The 17,860-nt window shown below is 36.5% G+C and overlaps 1 protein-coding gene across 19 annotated transcripts in view; it reads right to left on the reverse strand.

The window, feature by feature from the left end:
• The window catches only part of MECOM (MDS1 and EVI1 complex locus), a 537,495-nt gene that overhangs the window by 31,775 nt on the left and 487,860 nt on the right, over positions 1–17,860 (reverse strand). For 11 of the 19 annotated variants that reach the window (XM_074327559.1, XM_019735571.2, XM_019735624.2 and 8 more), the window contains 4 exons: positions 14,433–14,535; positions 10,598–10,814; positions 5,255–5,402; positions 3,756–3,912 (listed from right to left, as the gene is read on the reverse strand). In XM_074327559.1, coding sequence (XP_074183660.1) covers positions 3,756–3,912; positions 5,255–5,402; positions 10,598–10,814; positions 14,433–14,535 — 625 coding nt within the window. The remainder of the gene's footprint in view (positions 1–3,755; positions 3,913–5,254; positions 5,403–10,597; positions 10,815–14,432; positions 14,536–17,860) is intronic. The other 8 variants (XM_019735599.2, XM_019735580.2, XM_074327597.1 and 5 more) reach the window with 1 other exon arrangement.

Genomic DNA, 17,860 nt, shown 5'->3' on the forward strand with positions numbered 1-17,860 from the left:
ACAATCATTTTCATGATTTGAGAAAGACTGACATAATTTACAATGGCTCTATTTTAAGCCTGCAAAGGAAACTAAATTGAATGTAGCCCATCCTGCATTGCTGGTTCCCATGAACTATGATCACGTCCTCTGACTTCCCCTCACACCAGCGGTTGTGCTAACCTTCCTGCATTTATGAAACCCCTGTCCTTGGGAAACATGTCCACTTGTTGTCATATCTTCGCCGGTTATCTCAGGGCTTGACTTCTATGTGCTATAGCCAACTACGGTAAAGCAGAGGGCAGTGCTGTGAATGCTCTAATCCAAAAAGAAGAACACAGCAGTGGGTGTGGCTGAGAAATAACCCTCTTCACCGAGAACTGCCCAAAAAAGTAGAACATCTTCCTCCGCACATATGTGCAAACAGATCTAAGCATATTTTTAAGACCAAACTCTGTAACCCTTAAGGACTCCTTTGCTAGGTAAGAATCTCACTCATTTCGCAATCCAACAGGATTATAGGATCTGTTCCCTAAGCATCACCTTTTTTATTTTTACTTTAGGAAAGATGAGCCCACTTTATGTGTGAGCTTAATTTAATGCTTCTGTACACATTGAATACATACAGAAACATGATATGCCTCTTTGGTAATTGTGGAAACAAATTTATATAAGAAATTAAATTGAAGATAAAGTACAACATTTATTGCTTTCATGTGATGACTACCTTTAAGCAGAGAATGGCTGAGCTCCTGAGTCAAAACAATAATAAAAAAATTTAAAAAATGAAAATAAACCTCATTCAAAGGAGATTATAGACCTCCAGTGACACAAAACTCACCCAGAACTTGAAATAACCCACACACTACCAAAAAGGAAGCATCGAGTGATTCTATATCTATTTCATTTACTACTAACAATTAAAAAGCATTACTACATATATTAGCATGCGTAATAATAATATTAAAGGAGCTTTCAACTGTGGGATGATTTGCAACACTATAGAGGCTGTAACACACTTTTTAACAGGAAAAGAAGATGTGAGTATTTTCTTTTCAGATCATTCTACTGGAATATATTGACCAGATTCTGCTTTAAACATATATACTAGTTAACCATATACAATACATATATATACTACTTAAATGCTTTGATACGCTAATTAAAACCATATAATGTAGCGGGTAGAAACATGAGACTTTCACTAGTTACACTAACTCAGCTGTGAGCAATAACAAGAAATAGTAAATAAAATGTTGGAATTATAAAAGTGTACTCATAAGAAAGTGACACCTCTCCTCTGGGCATTAAAAGGTATTGAGGAAATGTCTTGATGAGTATTCAACCAAGGTGTAAGTTTTTGAAGGGTTTGCAACTTTTTGGCAAATAAATGTTCTCCACACTTCTTTCTTATAGCTGGACGGATTGAAGAAACCCAAGAGCTTCTCTGTATCAGAGAAGCAAACGGTGCATTTCACTTTCCCAGTTGTACCCTCTGTTACATAGATAAGTGGTGTCTGTGTCAGATCTCAACAACATAGAATCTGGGATGTTTCCTTAGGCAGAGACTTTATTTTTCTCACTTGAAGACCTGGCCTGGCCTACCACAAACCACCAGGCCTCCAGGTAAATGGCTCAATTGATGTTGAAGTCTATACTCTACTGTAATTTTCTCAGTAATAAGGAATTATCCAGCAGTTAACATTGCATTTTTCTACTTATTAAACAAATTAAGAGGTATTTTGAATATATTCAGCCTATTAGAGCATGTGGTTTCTATTTGGGCAGGCTGGAGGTTTCTGTAAAGGCAGTGAGTAATTACCTTAGCGCTGGTGACTTTAGGCTCGAGCTTGGCGGTACACTGTAATAAGAGACAGTTGCCATAAACACACCAGTGGGGGTAAATCGTGGTGTGTGGCCTTCTGGTGAGAAATAGATATCAACTCTAGGTGAACCTCCTCCACTCCAAAGTCGCTATACCAACTCCTCTTTTGTTCTGAAATTGCATGGCTATTATTTATAATTACCCCATGGTGCTCTGTCAGATTTTATATTTGAAGAATGCCATCTGCTATTTAAATTTACCGATAATTACTGCAAATACCTTCATGGGAAATCGTTCATGCAATCTGATTGGAAAGGGACACCCTATAGCACTTTAAAGTGAAACACTTGACTTCAACCCAATTAAAATTCCATATCCCAGAATTTTAGATGATAGGAATCGATATTTTCCGACTTTTATTTCAAATAATAGAGAAAGCATTAAACGGATGACCCTAATGCATTGCGGTGTGTGCTACTCTTTCTGCTACCAAAGCATACTACATTTAATAAAATTTATTTCCGAAAAGTCAGAAATAAATGAATTATGTATGCCTGTAGCACTTGCAAAGACATTTTTAAGGCATTACGACCTAGAGTCAAGAATGCCTTTTTGAGACAAGAAGTCACAAATTTCTATTGTATCCTTTATTTCCTGCGACTTTCAACAGAGCTTCCCCAAGGGAGTCTAGAGCACCCTTTTGTTTATCCGCTAGTCCTCTTCACTCCACCCAGGGAACAGAAGAACATGTGAGCAAAACAGGACTCTAGTGTAAGCTGGCAAGAGAAAGGAAAGCTCTCTTGGTGCTTGAAAGCATAAAAGAGGGCTGTGTTAAGGCAAAAAGGAGGAAGGCTCGTCTCTGGCACCTCCATGTTGGCACTGAAAATTGGGTTTTTTTCCATTAGGTCCTGTAGTAGTGTCTCATATACCTACTAACAGCCATCGTGTATTTGTCAGAAAAACTGTTTTGCAAGAGTTCCCAAGTCAGAGATCTTGCCAACTACTGGGTATGCTTCAACCAGTTCTATGCTTATCTGGATCCAAAATCAGTCTTGAAGTTTGTAGCACAGCTCAATGAGTCATTGTATTTATATGCCCAGCCGAGCAATGGATCAAAAGAAGTCCAGAATCATTGCCCAGATGGGCTGAGAACAACTGATTTTCCTTATGAAATATTTCAGCACAATTCAGAGAACAGGAGTGGGTGGACAGAGGAAGAAGCAAATGAGGACTTCGCTTTATTTTATTTGAAGTGTGTTACTAAAATGCTCTGTACAGGGAGATTCTAAGTAGGTGGTCAGATTGGATGTCCCCTGAAAACACACAAACACACTGCCTGTAAATTTGCTTTAGTGCAGTGAGTTACAGAAGCACCATGTCCAGCATCAAAGTGAGAATGTTCTGCTTTTCAAGTAACTGAGAACTACCAGTCTGCAGCCTGTCATCGGCAACAACGGGTAAAGGGCATTTTATTTACCCCCCCTTTCCCCCCCAACACATACACGCACACACAGAGTCATAAGCCTACTTGCCAGGTGGGGTTCTTCCGGCTTTCTGATCCAGAACAGGTTTTATCACTTCGTCTTGGTTAGTGGTATCTGCTATTTGTTGTTTTACAAAGCCATGAACATTTTCAGTGTGAGACAAATCTGGTTGTCTCTATTAAATCCTACAACCCAGGGAGGCTTCCCTTTCATTATTTAACAACTTCTCTTTTCTCTACCTGTTATTGATTTCATCCAAAAGAAAACACCCCAGGGATCATAGACAACATACCATGAATCTGGTTATAAAAGATTTTCTGGTAATAGAAAATAGCCCTACTGGATTGGATCATAAATAGGTAATGTGAAGACCCCTCTAATGGCCATGTGTGGCCACTCTCCTGATCACACTGCCGTTTGGATGAGAGACAGATGCAGGAAGGAGGGCTGGAGTGTTAAAAACTTACAGATAAAGGGCTTCACACTGCTGTGGATGTGCTTGTGTTGTTTGAGGCCCGACGAAGTGGCAAACGTTTTGCCACACTCTGGGCAAGCATGGGCCCGCGCACCAACGTGCTGAGAGCGAATGTGCCGCTGAAGGTTGCTAGGGTCCGTGAAAACCTGCTAGGAAATGAGTACTGATTAATCAAGAAACTTAATTCAAAGACACAATAAAGTAGACCAGGAATGACTCAAGAAGGAATTTTGTTTTCATGTTTTGTTTTTGTTTATTTGTTTTTCCCAAAGACAAAAAAGAAGTCATATTTCCAAAGTGCAAGCTCCTCTAGGGTAGGGACTGTAAATTATTCAGCTCTGTATCCTTAGCACAAAGGGTCCATTGGTATCAGCTGAATGAAATAATTAATGACATTATTAGACCACATTCCAGGCCTTTTTGATCCCATTTAGAGTGACTGGAGTTGAATAATAACATGCTGGCCATGACATTATTAAAACTGGTGTGCTATCTCCATCCTTTAAAGAACATGCTATGTACAACATTGGGGGGATTTTGACTAAAGTATCTCAAATCTATTCAAGGAGTTCCCCTAGGGGGTAAATTCTAACACTGTTTTAGTCAGTTACCATTAAGCTAAAATTACTCCTTTGGACACTGGGAAGAAAGGCAAGAAAGGAGGGAGGGAGGGAGGGAGGGAGGGAGGGAGGGAGGGAGGGTGGGTAAGGGGGAGGGGGAGAGAGAGAGAGAGAGAGAGAGAGAGAGAGAGAGAGAGCCACTTACACATCTGGGAGCAAAACATCTCTAAAGATAATTTCAAACATCACAATTTCCACTGGCATGAGAAAAAATACGCAAATGCTATGAAAATTTTGGGAAATTGAAATCAAGTTTCATGACACCAGGATGTCTTTTAGCTAGCTGAGAAACATGAAAATTAAATGATACGAATTATTGTTCTTGTAATCATCAAGGTGAGATGCATTCATTTTACTCTTATGTTGTTCTGCACTAGTCACTAAGGGACTATATTTTTAATTAGAATTAAGTCATGATTTATAGTGGGGACTTTGGTGGAAAAATCTGCAAATGTAGGAGTCTTCCATTCTTTCTGAATAGGCATTCAGAAAGTTTATGTGACTTCCTCACAAATTGCTATTAAAAGAAATCAGTAATTGCATTGGATAAAATTTTCATTCTCCATAAGGCTATAAAACAACCCCATGCTGGCAAGCAAGTAGCGGAACCAGGAATTTACCAAGGATGTCTGACACCTAGTTCTGGAACTCACCATTAAGCCTCACTTCCTCCCTTACAAAAATAAAAGGATACCCACTAAGTGTTTTTATACACTGTACTAATGCCTTTTAGCATACGACACTCAGTCTACTTTTCTCAAGATATTTATAGTTTCCCCTCTCAAGGCTTGTTTTTATATATCGTAGCAAGTGATAGATTAAGAGAGAGCAGGATGACAGAGAGGCCAAGTAGTCTACAAATTCACTGTACCTTGGCACAATTTTCACATTCATAGTGCTTTCCACTGTCATGTGACATCTGGTGGCGAATTAAATTGGACTTCCAGTTAAATGCCTTAGGACACTGATCACACTTGTATTCCCTCTCTTCAGTATGTGACAACATGTGTTTCTCCAGGCTGTTAAGAGAACAATTAATTTAGTAAGACATGGTGACAAAGAACACATTCATAAACAGAATGTCATTTTACTACTAGTCCAACTGGCAATTAAAGAAATAAGAAGGAAAAGTTGTTGAGGTGAGGAGGAGGAAAGAGAAGAAACAGGCTTGCAACAGACAACAGTACGTTTTATGTTTCCTAGACTGTGTCTCTCAGTAATGCAGAGAAGTACCCCTGTTGTTAGAAAATAAATCTGATACTGCTAGCAGGGATTAATTGCCAATTTATGGGCATGATAAACAACTAGCTATTTGTCAAGTTCTGGATTCACTACACAATCCTAACAGTAACACATGGCTAACACCTAAGTCAAACACAAACACTCAAACAGAAAATGTTAAGAAAATGCTTACGAACATTCAAGCAAGTATTCTATCTAATGTATATATATAACTTCTAGACTCAAAAAAGTACTTTTGGTATTATCTATGTCACCATATGGGAAAGTGAACTATAAGCTAACTATTCAACAAACAATTTCCCATTATAACCCTGGGATGGATCAACTGACAGGCAGATGGACTGATGGATGGGTGTGTGTATAGATACAGAAGTTGATATAGATACATAAAGAAATATTTTTATATAGAGAAAAATATTATATAACCTATGAATTAAGGAGGGAAGAAAAGTATATAATATTTTAAGTGGATGCACTCTTAAAGCCCTTCAAAAGAAAAACATTGTTAGAAGTTTTTCACAAGCATAATTACTGTTTTTAAACTTAGAATATTTTTCCTGCTCAAAGGAAACTTTTCCTCCCCTTTCTAAAAATGCATATGAAATCTGCATGAATATAATGAAAAGCAAATATATATATAATGGATTATTGTGATATTCAGGTGTTTGCAACATTTTCGTTAATTAAATACACACATGGATAACACATTAGGACACTACCCCCATAGAAAGTAACAGAGCTCCTCAGAGAAATAGCCTGCTTCAAATTTGAAAAAGAAAGTGTATAAGATGTGCCTTGAATATCTTCTTATGGCAAAAGCAAAAAAGAAAGTTATGATCATGTCAAAAGAATTAGGGTGCCAACTTGAAAAAATAAATGCCCACTGACCAAAGATGAGGATATTTAAGCATTAATAAAAATAATATTCTCATCTTTCAACAACAATAAAACACAAGAACAGAACCTCACTGTCACCCTTGGAAGATGCCGGGAAACCAAATCATTATTCTGAAAACTAGTAAATAAAATGAAAAGCTCATTCACATGGCCTGCGCCTTCTATATGAACTATACCTCAGGGTGAGCAAATAAACAATGAGGGGAAGTTTCTTTGAATATAATTAATTCATATAATAAATACTGAAAGAATGATAGAAGTAGAATACATTCATTTTGCAGCCCCTAAAGAATTAACGAATCTCAGCAATCCATATGTGCCTTCTGATGGAAATAAATAACACTGTCAATGAGGTATTCTTCCCAAAATTTTGAACCTAAATGTGATCAAGCTTGATATGTACTCATAAATCTGAGTTTACAGGAAAAAGGGGCTGGAGAAAGATGTTAAACAACACTGAGGGAATAAAATTAGAATTCGGATTGGAGGAAATGCTACAGGAAAATCACTCAATTTCTTGTATAAATAAATCATAGTGAGAGAGGGATACAGAGATAAATGAGAGAGAAAGAGAGAGAAGAGAGAGCTAGAGAAAGAGACTTATGATTTTGAGGGAAGCTATAAATTCAAAGAGATACAAGAGACATGTCAACCAACTGCAGTGATGTACCTTGTTTTGATCTTAATTCAACACTCTACAAATTACGAAATATTGGGGGAATATGAACACTGACCGAACATTTGATTATATTAAGGAATCATTCTTAAAGTGTGTGTTGAACTTACCTTTTAAAGAGTCCATACTGTGTACAGATATATAATAAACTATTCATGAATAAAGTGATATAATGCCCAGGATTTGTTTCAAACAATCCAAAATGACTGTAGCTGAGATAAGATTGGCCTTATATAATAATTCTTGAACCTGCACATATGGGGATTTATTATACAATCCTCTCTAATTTTGCACATATTTAAAACTTTCATAACAAAAAGTCAATTAAAAAAAAACTACCAAGCATGCAAGAAGTACCCTTTCTCTTCCATGTTTTATTTCTCTGTAAGATGAACCTCTAAATTCAAGTACCCAGTAAGACATCTGTGCGCCTAGAATATATTACCCAGTGGTTGTGTAGACTGTGTGCGTGAAAGTGTGTGAAAAAATGAAATGCCCTTTCCCATATCTTGATAAATTAGAAATACCTTTCCCATATTTTTTTCTCTTCCTCAGCTTCCTCCCTACAATTCTATTCATATTGGCACATGAACTTATGTTTCCTGCCCCATGAGTCACTCGAGTTGGTAAGGCTATTCTATTTGAGCACAAATGGCAATATCTCTGTGAACAAAAGGTACCAGGAGAGTACAGGTGTGTGGAGTCACAAGAAAGGCCTTATGTTTATATACACTGTGTGTTACACAAGTTGAAATGCTAACAAGAGAGTTAAGAGAGAGAAATCAACAACTGCAGGTAACATTGAACTGAGTTAGGGACATCTTCCAAAATCATTGTATGGGTTGCTATTCTCACTACTGTCCTTAACAAACCCATGCCATTTTATGACATATATTATATTCCAATATGTATGTCACATCATAAGCTCTGAAATCTAGTGATAAAAAATTGGCCTATACATTGAGTCTTTTTCCTGTCCCCTAACTCCAAGCGTTTGCTATAGCTTTAAGAGTATACTAAATGGCACGCAGTGGGAAACAAGATAGCAAAGCACGGGGAATTTTTCTTTCTTTGCTTCTTCTCAGCTAGCATAAAATCCATATTGTTCCATGGAATTATCAGCTATCAAATAATCAGTAATAGAAAGAATTAAAAGGCAAGTGGTTCTCACAAAAGCACATGTACATCGCTTTTCATAAACATAGAAGCAATTCAGTCAGTCATTACTGAGACTTCACTTTTCATAAGAATTTTATCCCAATTTATAGAGCTTTGCTTAGCCCTCCGGGTTCTTTCCATCTTTTGCATATCAACCTTTATTTTTGCCCCCCCCTTTTGTTTTTCAGTGGGGGAATGTATTATTTTCTCATCATTTTACATAAAAGATACAGAACAGAATAATGCATCATGTCAAGAAAGGATTTTTTTCATTTGTTTAAAGTATAAAGCAACACTATAGGATTCAATAAAGTGGAAAATATTCAGAGAAAGTAGGTTCTGCACATGGCTAAATTATATAACCATTTGGATGCTTGACATCAGGTTTTAGAGTGACATGTTAAATCCATCTGACTGAGCTACCGAAGAGTGCGTTTTGAGGGTTCATCCAATGTATAATTAGGTTTCCTTATTGTTTTCCACTGAATGTTTGAATGAAGGAGCTAAACTGACACTCAGTTTTGGCAGAAGTAGAGCTGACTCAGGCGTAATCTTACAGCTGATCAGCGTAAGAAGCTTTTGCCCCTAAGAAGGGTTTCCATACACTTCCAGGAGGAAGGAAGAATTACATTTTAGTGTTTAGCCTGGCAATTTTTGTTTTATAATGCTGTTCTTTATTTTTTTATAACAAAACTGAAGGAAATATGCTTAATCTTTGACATCACAGATATTGCTTTACAGTGTAAATGCTTGTTTTGCCCATTGGAATTTATTAATTTTATTTCGCTTTTTTAATTTGGACTCAATTATATTTAAGAGACATGCTGTGACACTTTTTGTTTAATTACAAATCCATGTTTTACCAAACATATATAATAATTTATTCTCCATGCGAATTTATGTTAAGCAGTAAAGATGAGTTTAAAGGGTACTCGGAAAGCCCTCTTATTCCCGAAAATGTTTTCCCTCTAATAGCTAACTTAGGTCTGAATTTTCAAAGCTAAAGATTAATTCTTTTGATTCAAGCTCCTCAGGGAATGAATTATACTTGATGCTTTTTTAGTCATTTATGCATTATAATGAACGACTGTTATATGAAATCCGTTCCTATAAGTGTTCTCACAAGAGAAACAGATACAGGGCAATCAACTGAGTTAAAAAGGAGAGAAAAAAGAGGAGGTATTAAGGAGAGAAAGGAAACAAAATGATAAACTGAATAAGTGGAGTGTCCAAGACAAACTGTGAGTAATTCACACTCCTGAATAAGTCCAGTTAATATACTACCATACGCATTTAAATACAATGATGTTATGTTCACTTGAAATCCTGATTATAGGTTCCAAGCATCATTTTCGCATTTAAAAGCAAAAGAATGAATGCAATTATTAAAACTGTTCATGGACCAAGGCAAAAACCATTAGCCAAAAACAAACAAACCAAAAAAAACCTATTAGTTCGTTATATACATCTCTGATCTGATAAACCATTTTGCAGCATGATTATCAGTATGGTTTTCAGAAAGTGGGTTCCAGGATTGCTATTTTCTTTAATAGGAATAAAAAACAATGTTTTAAATTAAATTCAAAGGATTATAAAAAGTTTACATATAGCTGAAATATGATTTTCATTTTGTTGAAAATAAATATTAAAGAATTATTTCATTTATATCATGTTGCTTTTTTCCCTTTTGGGAAATTCAACCTTTTCTTCACTGAGCAGGCTTTTCTCATTCTTTTATATATGTGCTGTTTACATAGTTGAAATTATATCTATAGGTTACACTGATCTGTCAATGGACCCGTCTATCTTTCATTCAGAGTACCAGAAGCAGTCTGTTTTTTGTTTTGTTTTGTTAGTTATCATCTAAGTGTTTCTAGAGATAGCTTTACTCTTTGGCATACGATTACTTTCATCAGCATCATTGTTGCACCACCAGTCTTGATTCTTCCTCTAAGTCATATTTTACTGCAATGCTACGCTTTTAGTTGCCGATAACACTGCTTAAATAAAAACAAACATTATATTCTAGCTGGTATCAAAATAACTAATTCCAACTTCATTGTAAATATTTTACAGATGACAATTTCCCCGAGAAAAATGATTTCTGAACATGTTATTAACACACTTGTCCGGCTCATTGCACTTCCAAATTTCCCATCAGCATAAATTCTGAAAATTCAGCATAACATTTTATTGTAAAGTAAATAAACATGTTTTTTAGTGCAACCTGCCATTTCTAACCTTTGCAAATCAGGAAAAACTTGGTCACATTCCTTACACTCCTGGATTGCATGTATCTCTCGAAGATCATTTTCACTTTCGAGTTTTTGTTGAAAGTCCTCTTCCACCATTGAAAATGCAGAATGAGGGGTACTGCACGGGAACTTTTGGTGATCTGCTAGCTCAGCCTTGGACTCAAAGAGCTGGTCACAATCCTCACAGCGATATTGTCGTTCTTCTGTAAAAATAATTCAGGTGTTACTAGGATGGGGAGATCAGAAAGTACCACCACCAACCAACAGATATAACTGAATTACTGAAGGCATAATAGGAACTATTTGGTTGTCATTTCTACCACTTGCATTTGAACGTAGGTTAGAAATTGTAGAGTAAACCCTTCCAGGATTTAATATTCACAGGATATTAAAAGTCGTAATGACCACTTACTGAGAATCACCTATTTCTTTAGCTCTGTACCTGGATGACTGATATTCCTTAAAACCTGATTATGAAGAATCAGATTTTTATCCCAACTTTCAAATGAGGGTATTGAAACTCAAAGAAGTTCTGAAACCAGTCAGAAGTTACAGAGCTAAGTGATTGTACCAGGATTTGAACCCATCTCTGTCTCATACACTTCTCACTGTGCCACGTTACCTGGAGGATGCATGGGACACACAGGCCTTATCTGAACCGTGCTTAAGCCTGGTTAATATCAGCAATTTGAAACGCCTCATTTTTACATTCATCATTACTTATAATGGGACACAGGATGTTTTTAGCATTCTTTTAGGCTAATTTATCATACCCCAGGGTCAGTGCCAGTTGGCGTGGCTTTTTTAAATAGCAAACATATCATGAATTTGACTAGATATAACAAGGTTCTAAAGTGTCAGGTAGTGTAGTATTGTTTCTATTCTTTCCATTTGAATAGCTTTTAGCCCACTCATGAGGCTATACTACTATGCACAGATTGCACAGACACAATCACAAAAGTCTTGAAAACAGCTCTCAGTGTGGAAAGACACCAGGGCAACAATATGAGAGATAATTGCTGTTTTGTAGACCTATAGACAGTTGTTCATCAACTGAATGTTTTGAGAGAATATTTTAGTCACCTCCCAAATACTAGGCATTTTGCTAGGGAATTAATATATGAGAAACTCAAGGGGATACACACGTGAACAGAGTGTGATATATTTTATGACAGATGCATGCATAGGGCCTAAAGGAGCTCAGAGGAACATGCTTAATCCATCTGATCTGAAGGAGAGATGTGCAGAAGATGTAATGGGTAAGAATCAGTCAGGTGAAGTGAGATGAGGGAGGACACCTAAGGCAGCAGGGTTAGAATGGGCCAATGATGAAAGCAAGAAAGAGTGTGGCAGGCTCCTGGAAGACAAAGCTGCAGTCAAGTATGACAGGTTTATAGGGTGCATGTAGGGGAGGGGAGGAAAATGGAGTTAAAGAGGGTAGCAAGTCTCTAGGGGCTTTTTAGGTCCCTGCTAGGAAGGAAAGAGAAAGCCACTGAAAGTTGGAAAGCTCCATTGCAGCTGGAGAAGCCAAGCAAAATGGTCAAATGGGACGTTGCTACTATCATCTATATATGCTACTGGTTTAAACTAGCAACAGGGGGGAAGAAAGGTAAAGAAATTAGGAGGGTTTGTCAACTTTGGATGTAGAAGATTAAAGAAGAGGGAAGTATTCTAAAATAAACCACCTCAGCTCTAAAGACAAGTATCTCGATGACATTAAGACACATAAACATTTTCTATCATCTGTTACACTATTCATATATTTAAGATCTTACATTTAGGATCTCAGCCAGCAGTCTGAACCTAAGCAAAAAGCTTCAGGCCACATAATACATGGAAAAGCCTACATTTTAAAAATAGCAAGACTCAGGTCGGCCTGGTGGCTCAGGCAGTTGGAGGTCCACAAGGGCCAGTGGGTTCTCAACCACAGGGTTGCAGGTTGGACTCCTCCACTCCCACAAGGGATGGTGGGCTCCACCCCCTGAAACTAACAATGGCAACAAGATCTGGAGCCCAGCTGCGCCCTCCACAACTAAGATTGAAAGGACAACAATCTGACTTGGAAAAAAGTCCTGGAAGTACACACTGTTCCCCAATAAAGTCCTGTTCCCTTTCCCCAATTAAAAAAAACGAAAAGAAAAATGGGAATAGCCTTTAAAAAAATGATAAAAAATAAAAATAAAAATAGCAAGACCTTAGTTTGAATGTTGACTCTACCACTTTCTAGGCATGTAGTCTTTGCCAATTAACTTAGCCTATGTAGCCTCAGTTTTTCTATCTGTATAATGGAAATAATTCCTTTCTTACAGGTTTGATCTATGTGTACAGATCTATATGTACAGATAAATGGAAAGTATATAATACCTAGCATATAGTACATGTGTGATGTGTGTGTTCTAATTTCTCTTTCCTAAGAAACATTAAATCCTAGACTTATAAAATACAAATCACCATTTAAACATCACAAACATAATATATAACATACATGGTTATATGGATGGATATAGATGTGACACATTGAAAACCAAAAGTAACGGATGGGTTCAAAAGTGTTATAAAAGCAGGTAATTTACAAATCATAGCCCTAAAAGAAAACTTGTTACTTCTGTTTAGGCTTTTTAGAATAGTAAACTAACCATTAAAATTTCCAAAAATAATTGTTTGAAAACCTTTTTAGATCTAACATTCACTAATGAAAGATGCCTTGAACCGGAGAAAGCCCAGAATATATTTTCTATCATCTAATCACTCCTCACTATCACGGAGCCCTTTTGGGTGAGACTCCCCATTTATGTTCAAACTTTACCAGGCTCATTGAGAACATAGGGCTTCTTAAAAACATTTGCTTGTCAGAGTTTCTAAAAAGAAGAAACAATTTCCAAAAGACTCCCAAAAATACAACCAGTATAAACTACAAGGAGGTGGAATTCAGCTCAGCCAAAGGAAAAAAGTTCAAGTAAAGAGGCAGTAAAGAGTAGTAGCTTCCTTCGCAGTAGCAACAGAAGTAGAGGCTGAGTCTCTCCCATTCAAATGGCAGAGGGATGGGAGGTGGTACAATGCCCACCTCTCAGCTAAGTTGGGATGGGTGACCCTTCCCAGTGGCCAACCACAAAACACTCTAGAGAAACCATCACATTATATTGAACCACATCACATTATATCAGGAGAGAGAAATAGAAAAGAGAAAGGAAAAATATTAAATTCTTATCCCAATGACACAAATCCATACAAGTAGCATTTTCTCTTAATCTTCCCTAAACATACATCGCGTGTAATTATAATTCTTTTTGATCCCCCTCTTCATTTGATTTAGAATAGGTCTCTGGCAAATAAAAATTCCTCTGGCTCTAAAATTTCCTCATCTCTACCTGTCTCCCAATCCCCATCCCCTCAACTCCCTCCCTTACGATCTCGTTGGCTAGGATTTTACTCAAGTAGAAACACTTTTCCATGTAATAGAACATTCGATGGGAGAAACATCCGCTAGATTTACAAAGTCTGAAACCAAGCTCTCTGAAATGACTTTCGTACAACAAAAGGACTCTCACTTTAGTCTAAGGCATTGGCAAAAGGTTTAACTATATGATGTCCCAATCCAAATAGTCAAAATTCCCTTGACCCCCACTTCAGGGAAGACCTCTGCTTACTTTATTTAGCTTTACAATAATATTAGCCAGATGTTAAACCAAGAGAAGGAATTTGTTAAAACTGACACTGCATAGCCAGGGAAACTAACAAACACCAAGTAAGATGGACCCTTTTGGATGCTCCAGCAGTCTCCAAACGAGGGTGATGAGGATGGTGGTGTGAGCAGTACTAACCGTGGATATCTGGTGCCATAGTTTCATGGGGATAGTCTTCACTCTTCATGAACAGCAGGAGCTCCTCTCCCGGTGCAATGTCTGCCACTACTCTATAAAATATCTTCAAAAGACAATAAAATAGGTGGGGTGGAGGAAAGAGAGAGAGAGAAGTGAATACTAAGAAAGGGCACGATATACACTAAAATATCTGTACATTTTCTCATACCTTAACAAAAAATATTCCTTTTATTTTTACCAAAAGAAGTGTGACTTCCTGTTTTATATACTGAAAATTAGCCCTCTGATGACAACTGGAAAGCCATGACTCTCATGCCACTTCACAAATCTTTTCCAAATCCTACTTCACAAATCAAATTTTCTTAATGCAAGGCTTGATGTGTCACATATACCCTGTGTAATGTTTAACAAAGAACTTTCCCTTCTCTGAATTCCTCATTCTAGTGAACCACACACACATTCAGAGAGTTGAATGTGTTACGCATTATCCGTCAGTGGTCTAGCTAAGGGTGGCTGGCAGGGGCACAATTGTTACCCTCCTTGATTGAGCATGTTCTCTCTCAAAAGTAGCACCTTCTCAGCAAGGTGTTTTTAAGCTAACGGTTTAGAAGGACATGACATAAAGAGTTAGGACAGTAAGATCTGTAGAGAACATAGTCAAAAGAAAGCATTTTGTTGTTTAAAACTCAGTCCCTCTCTCACCAAACATGACCGGCCCTCATGCCCCAGCTCCTAATCCCATTCTTTGAAAACAGGCATTACGCTTTCAGTTGATTCATTTACCAGGATTTGGTGTGGTGCTTATTCCCCTTACTTTCCAGCAAAATGTTGAGGAGAGGAAGGATTTAACAAGTCCATTAATGACTGATTGAAGCGCAGTGGGGCAAGTGCGAGAAGAATGCTGACCTGTAATTTCTGAGAGCTACCTATCTTTCCCCTAAACACCTCGGTGACTTTAGGCAAGTCATTGACCAATTTACTTGTCCGGGTTTCAGGATTGTTTTTTCATTTACAAAAGCATATAATTCATAATACGTACATATATAGAACCACATGTTGTATAAGTGAATCTAAGATAATGTATATGTTAAGTATATCTCAATGAAAAAGTATTTCATTATGAAAATATTTAAGGTATTTATTCATCTTACCATAAACATATTCTTAGTTTGTAATTTTCTAAGATTATTTTTCAACAGTTTCATTACCAGATGGAAGTTACGGAAGAATGAAGTTATACAATTAACTGGTAAAGATGAGCCAATTACATTTACAGACACACACACACACACACACACACACACACAATATACCATCAAAAGCAACAATGACAATAACAAAATAAGGATTCAGTTTTGCTCAATCTCAATCCAATGGGGAGAAAAATCACATAACACAAACTAGTACACAAATTATTACTAAGAAATTGGAAGGATTATTGTTAGAAGACATTGCCTCAACTATTGTTTCTCGTAGGATCATTTGATATTCCGAACTGAGAAAAGTTGAGCAAATTAATGTCTTATAAGATCAACAGAAATGTACATAACTTTAGTTGTATTTGTGTATTTGTTTATCTTTTGAGAAGCGTAGAACATTAAACATAAGTGTGTGCCTCTTTATTCCAGTAGGTGGCTCTAAAGTCCAATTGTTTATTTTTCTGTTAAAAGACCAGAGCACAAAATTGTGCTAAATTCAAAAAATAACTCAATGAAGAGCATTTTCTGCTCAGTTTCTTTCCTGTTGAAATATTTTTTTTATTCAACAGTAATTTAACCATGAGAAGTTAGTTCATAGAAAATAATGTCAAACATAAAATGTTGCTAAAATATATTATAATATAACCTAAGATTCTTTATATCTATCCATAGATAAAATCCAAACTATTTAGGAAAATTGTTCCTTGTTAAGTGACCTTTCTACAAAACCCAGCAAATTTACAGTTTGTATCTTATTAACCTTAACCTTAATATTTTCCCTTCTTTGGAAGTACACTGAGAAAAATAGTTGGGTTCAAAAACTTACCAGATTAAAAAAAAAAATAGTGTGCATTTGCTTTTTTCCCCAAACCTTCCAGTTAAATGCTTATAAGTACCCTGTTTCATTCTGGAGTTCTATTTCCCCTTAGAAAACAATGGACTTCTCTCAACAGCTTGAATCACCTCTTTTTGGCATCTCTCAAAGGTTTAACTTATTAGCTTCCTTTCCAACAACATGTTGACATTTGAATTGTGACATATTAGAACTTTTCAGTGGCTTCTCGGAAATAGTGAGGTTAAAGAGACAATACCCTACAAGACCGTAAAACAGTGCAGTTGTCTCTGTTGCAGAATGCTCCTTAGATACACATGCCAGATCATTTTAAGAAAGTATTACGATATCAATATTTCTTTAAGTCGACTATTAATGACATTTTAAATATACTCAATCCAATGTGAACAGTCCAAGAAAAAAAAGAAAATGATGGATACATTATAACTATATATTATAAAGACAATTCTCTTTGTGGGACATAGATCACTACTGTAATTTCCCTTTAAGTGTCTAGATCGTCATGTGAAGAATATTGAGTACATAAAAAATAAAAGACACAGAAGAGTGTTGATGTTGGCTTTATTTACTGGAGGTAAAAGGTGACATTCCAGGCCATGAAAGGCAAGGCAAAGCAGAGTGGGTTTTAACTTCAGGGTGTTCTTTTCGATTTTAAGTGAATTTTTATGGTGCTCGTGAAACTGAGGTTTGAAAAGAACTGGCTAGCACCAGACGTAATGAGGGCAGATTCTGGGCATGCTTCCTCATATAGCAATAAGAATATGCCTCGAAGTCCCATCTACCACACCCTTAAAATCTAGTGTTTTTTTCAAGGTTGTTGGCTGCCGCGTGAGATCTTCATTATATCTTATCTCTTAGGATCTTAGAGATACTTAATTAAAATTAGGTTTTTCCTCCTGTAAACACAATGGCCCCAAAGTATACTTTGAATACTTGAAACCAGAGATGTCTACACATACAGTTAGTTTACTCTCTAGCAATAATAATTCACCAGCAGGATTTAAGAATTGAGAAGAGTAGTTCAAACAAAAATATAATTGCAATTTGTTACCTTAAAACAATTATGTGGGGGAATGACGAAATGTAATCTTGGAGAAATCATGCTTTTCAGAAAATAAGATATCACTTCTATGCTTTTAGGACATAAAATAGGTGTTTCAGCACATAAAAATATAATAAAGAACAGAAGTGATTTATGTAGCTTTTCCTACCAGTTTGTATATTAAGTATGCTTGACCATGCTTATAAAAATAAAACCATAATGCTTTTAAAATCAGTGTATTCTCAAAAACTTGGCTATATTGTAGAGCTATGAATTATATGTCATCTGAGTTATGTACCAGAAGCAGAGACACGACTAATATAACCTCTCTGGT

The sequence above is a fragment of the Rhinolophus sinicus genome, linkage group LG01 (assembly GCF_036562045.2).
Source record: "Rhinolophus sinicus isolate RSC01 linkage group LG01, ASM3656204v1, whole genome shotgun sequence".
Classification (NCBI taxonomy): domain Eukaryota; kingdom Metazoa; phylum Chordata; class Mammalia; order Chiroptera; family Rhinolophidae; genus Rhinolophus; species Rhinolophus sinicus.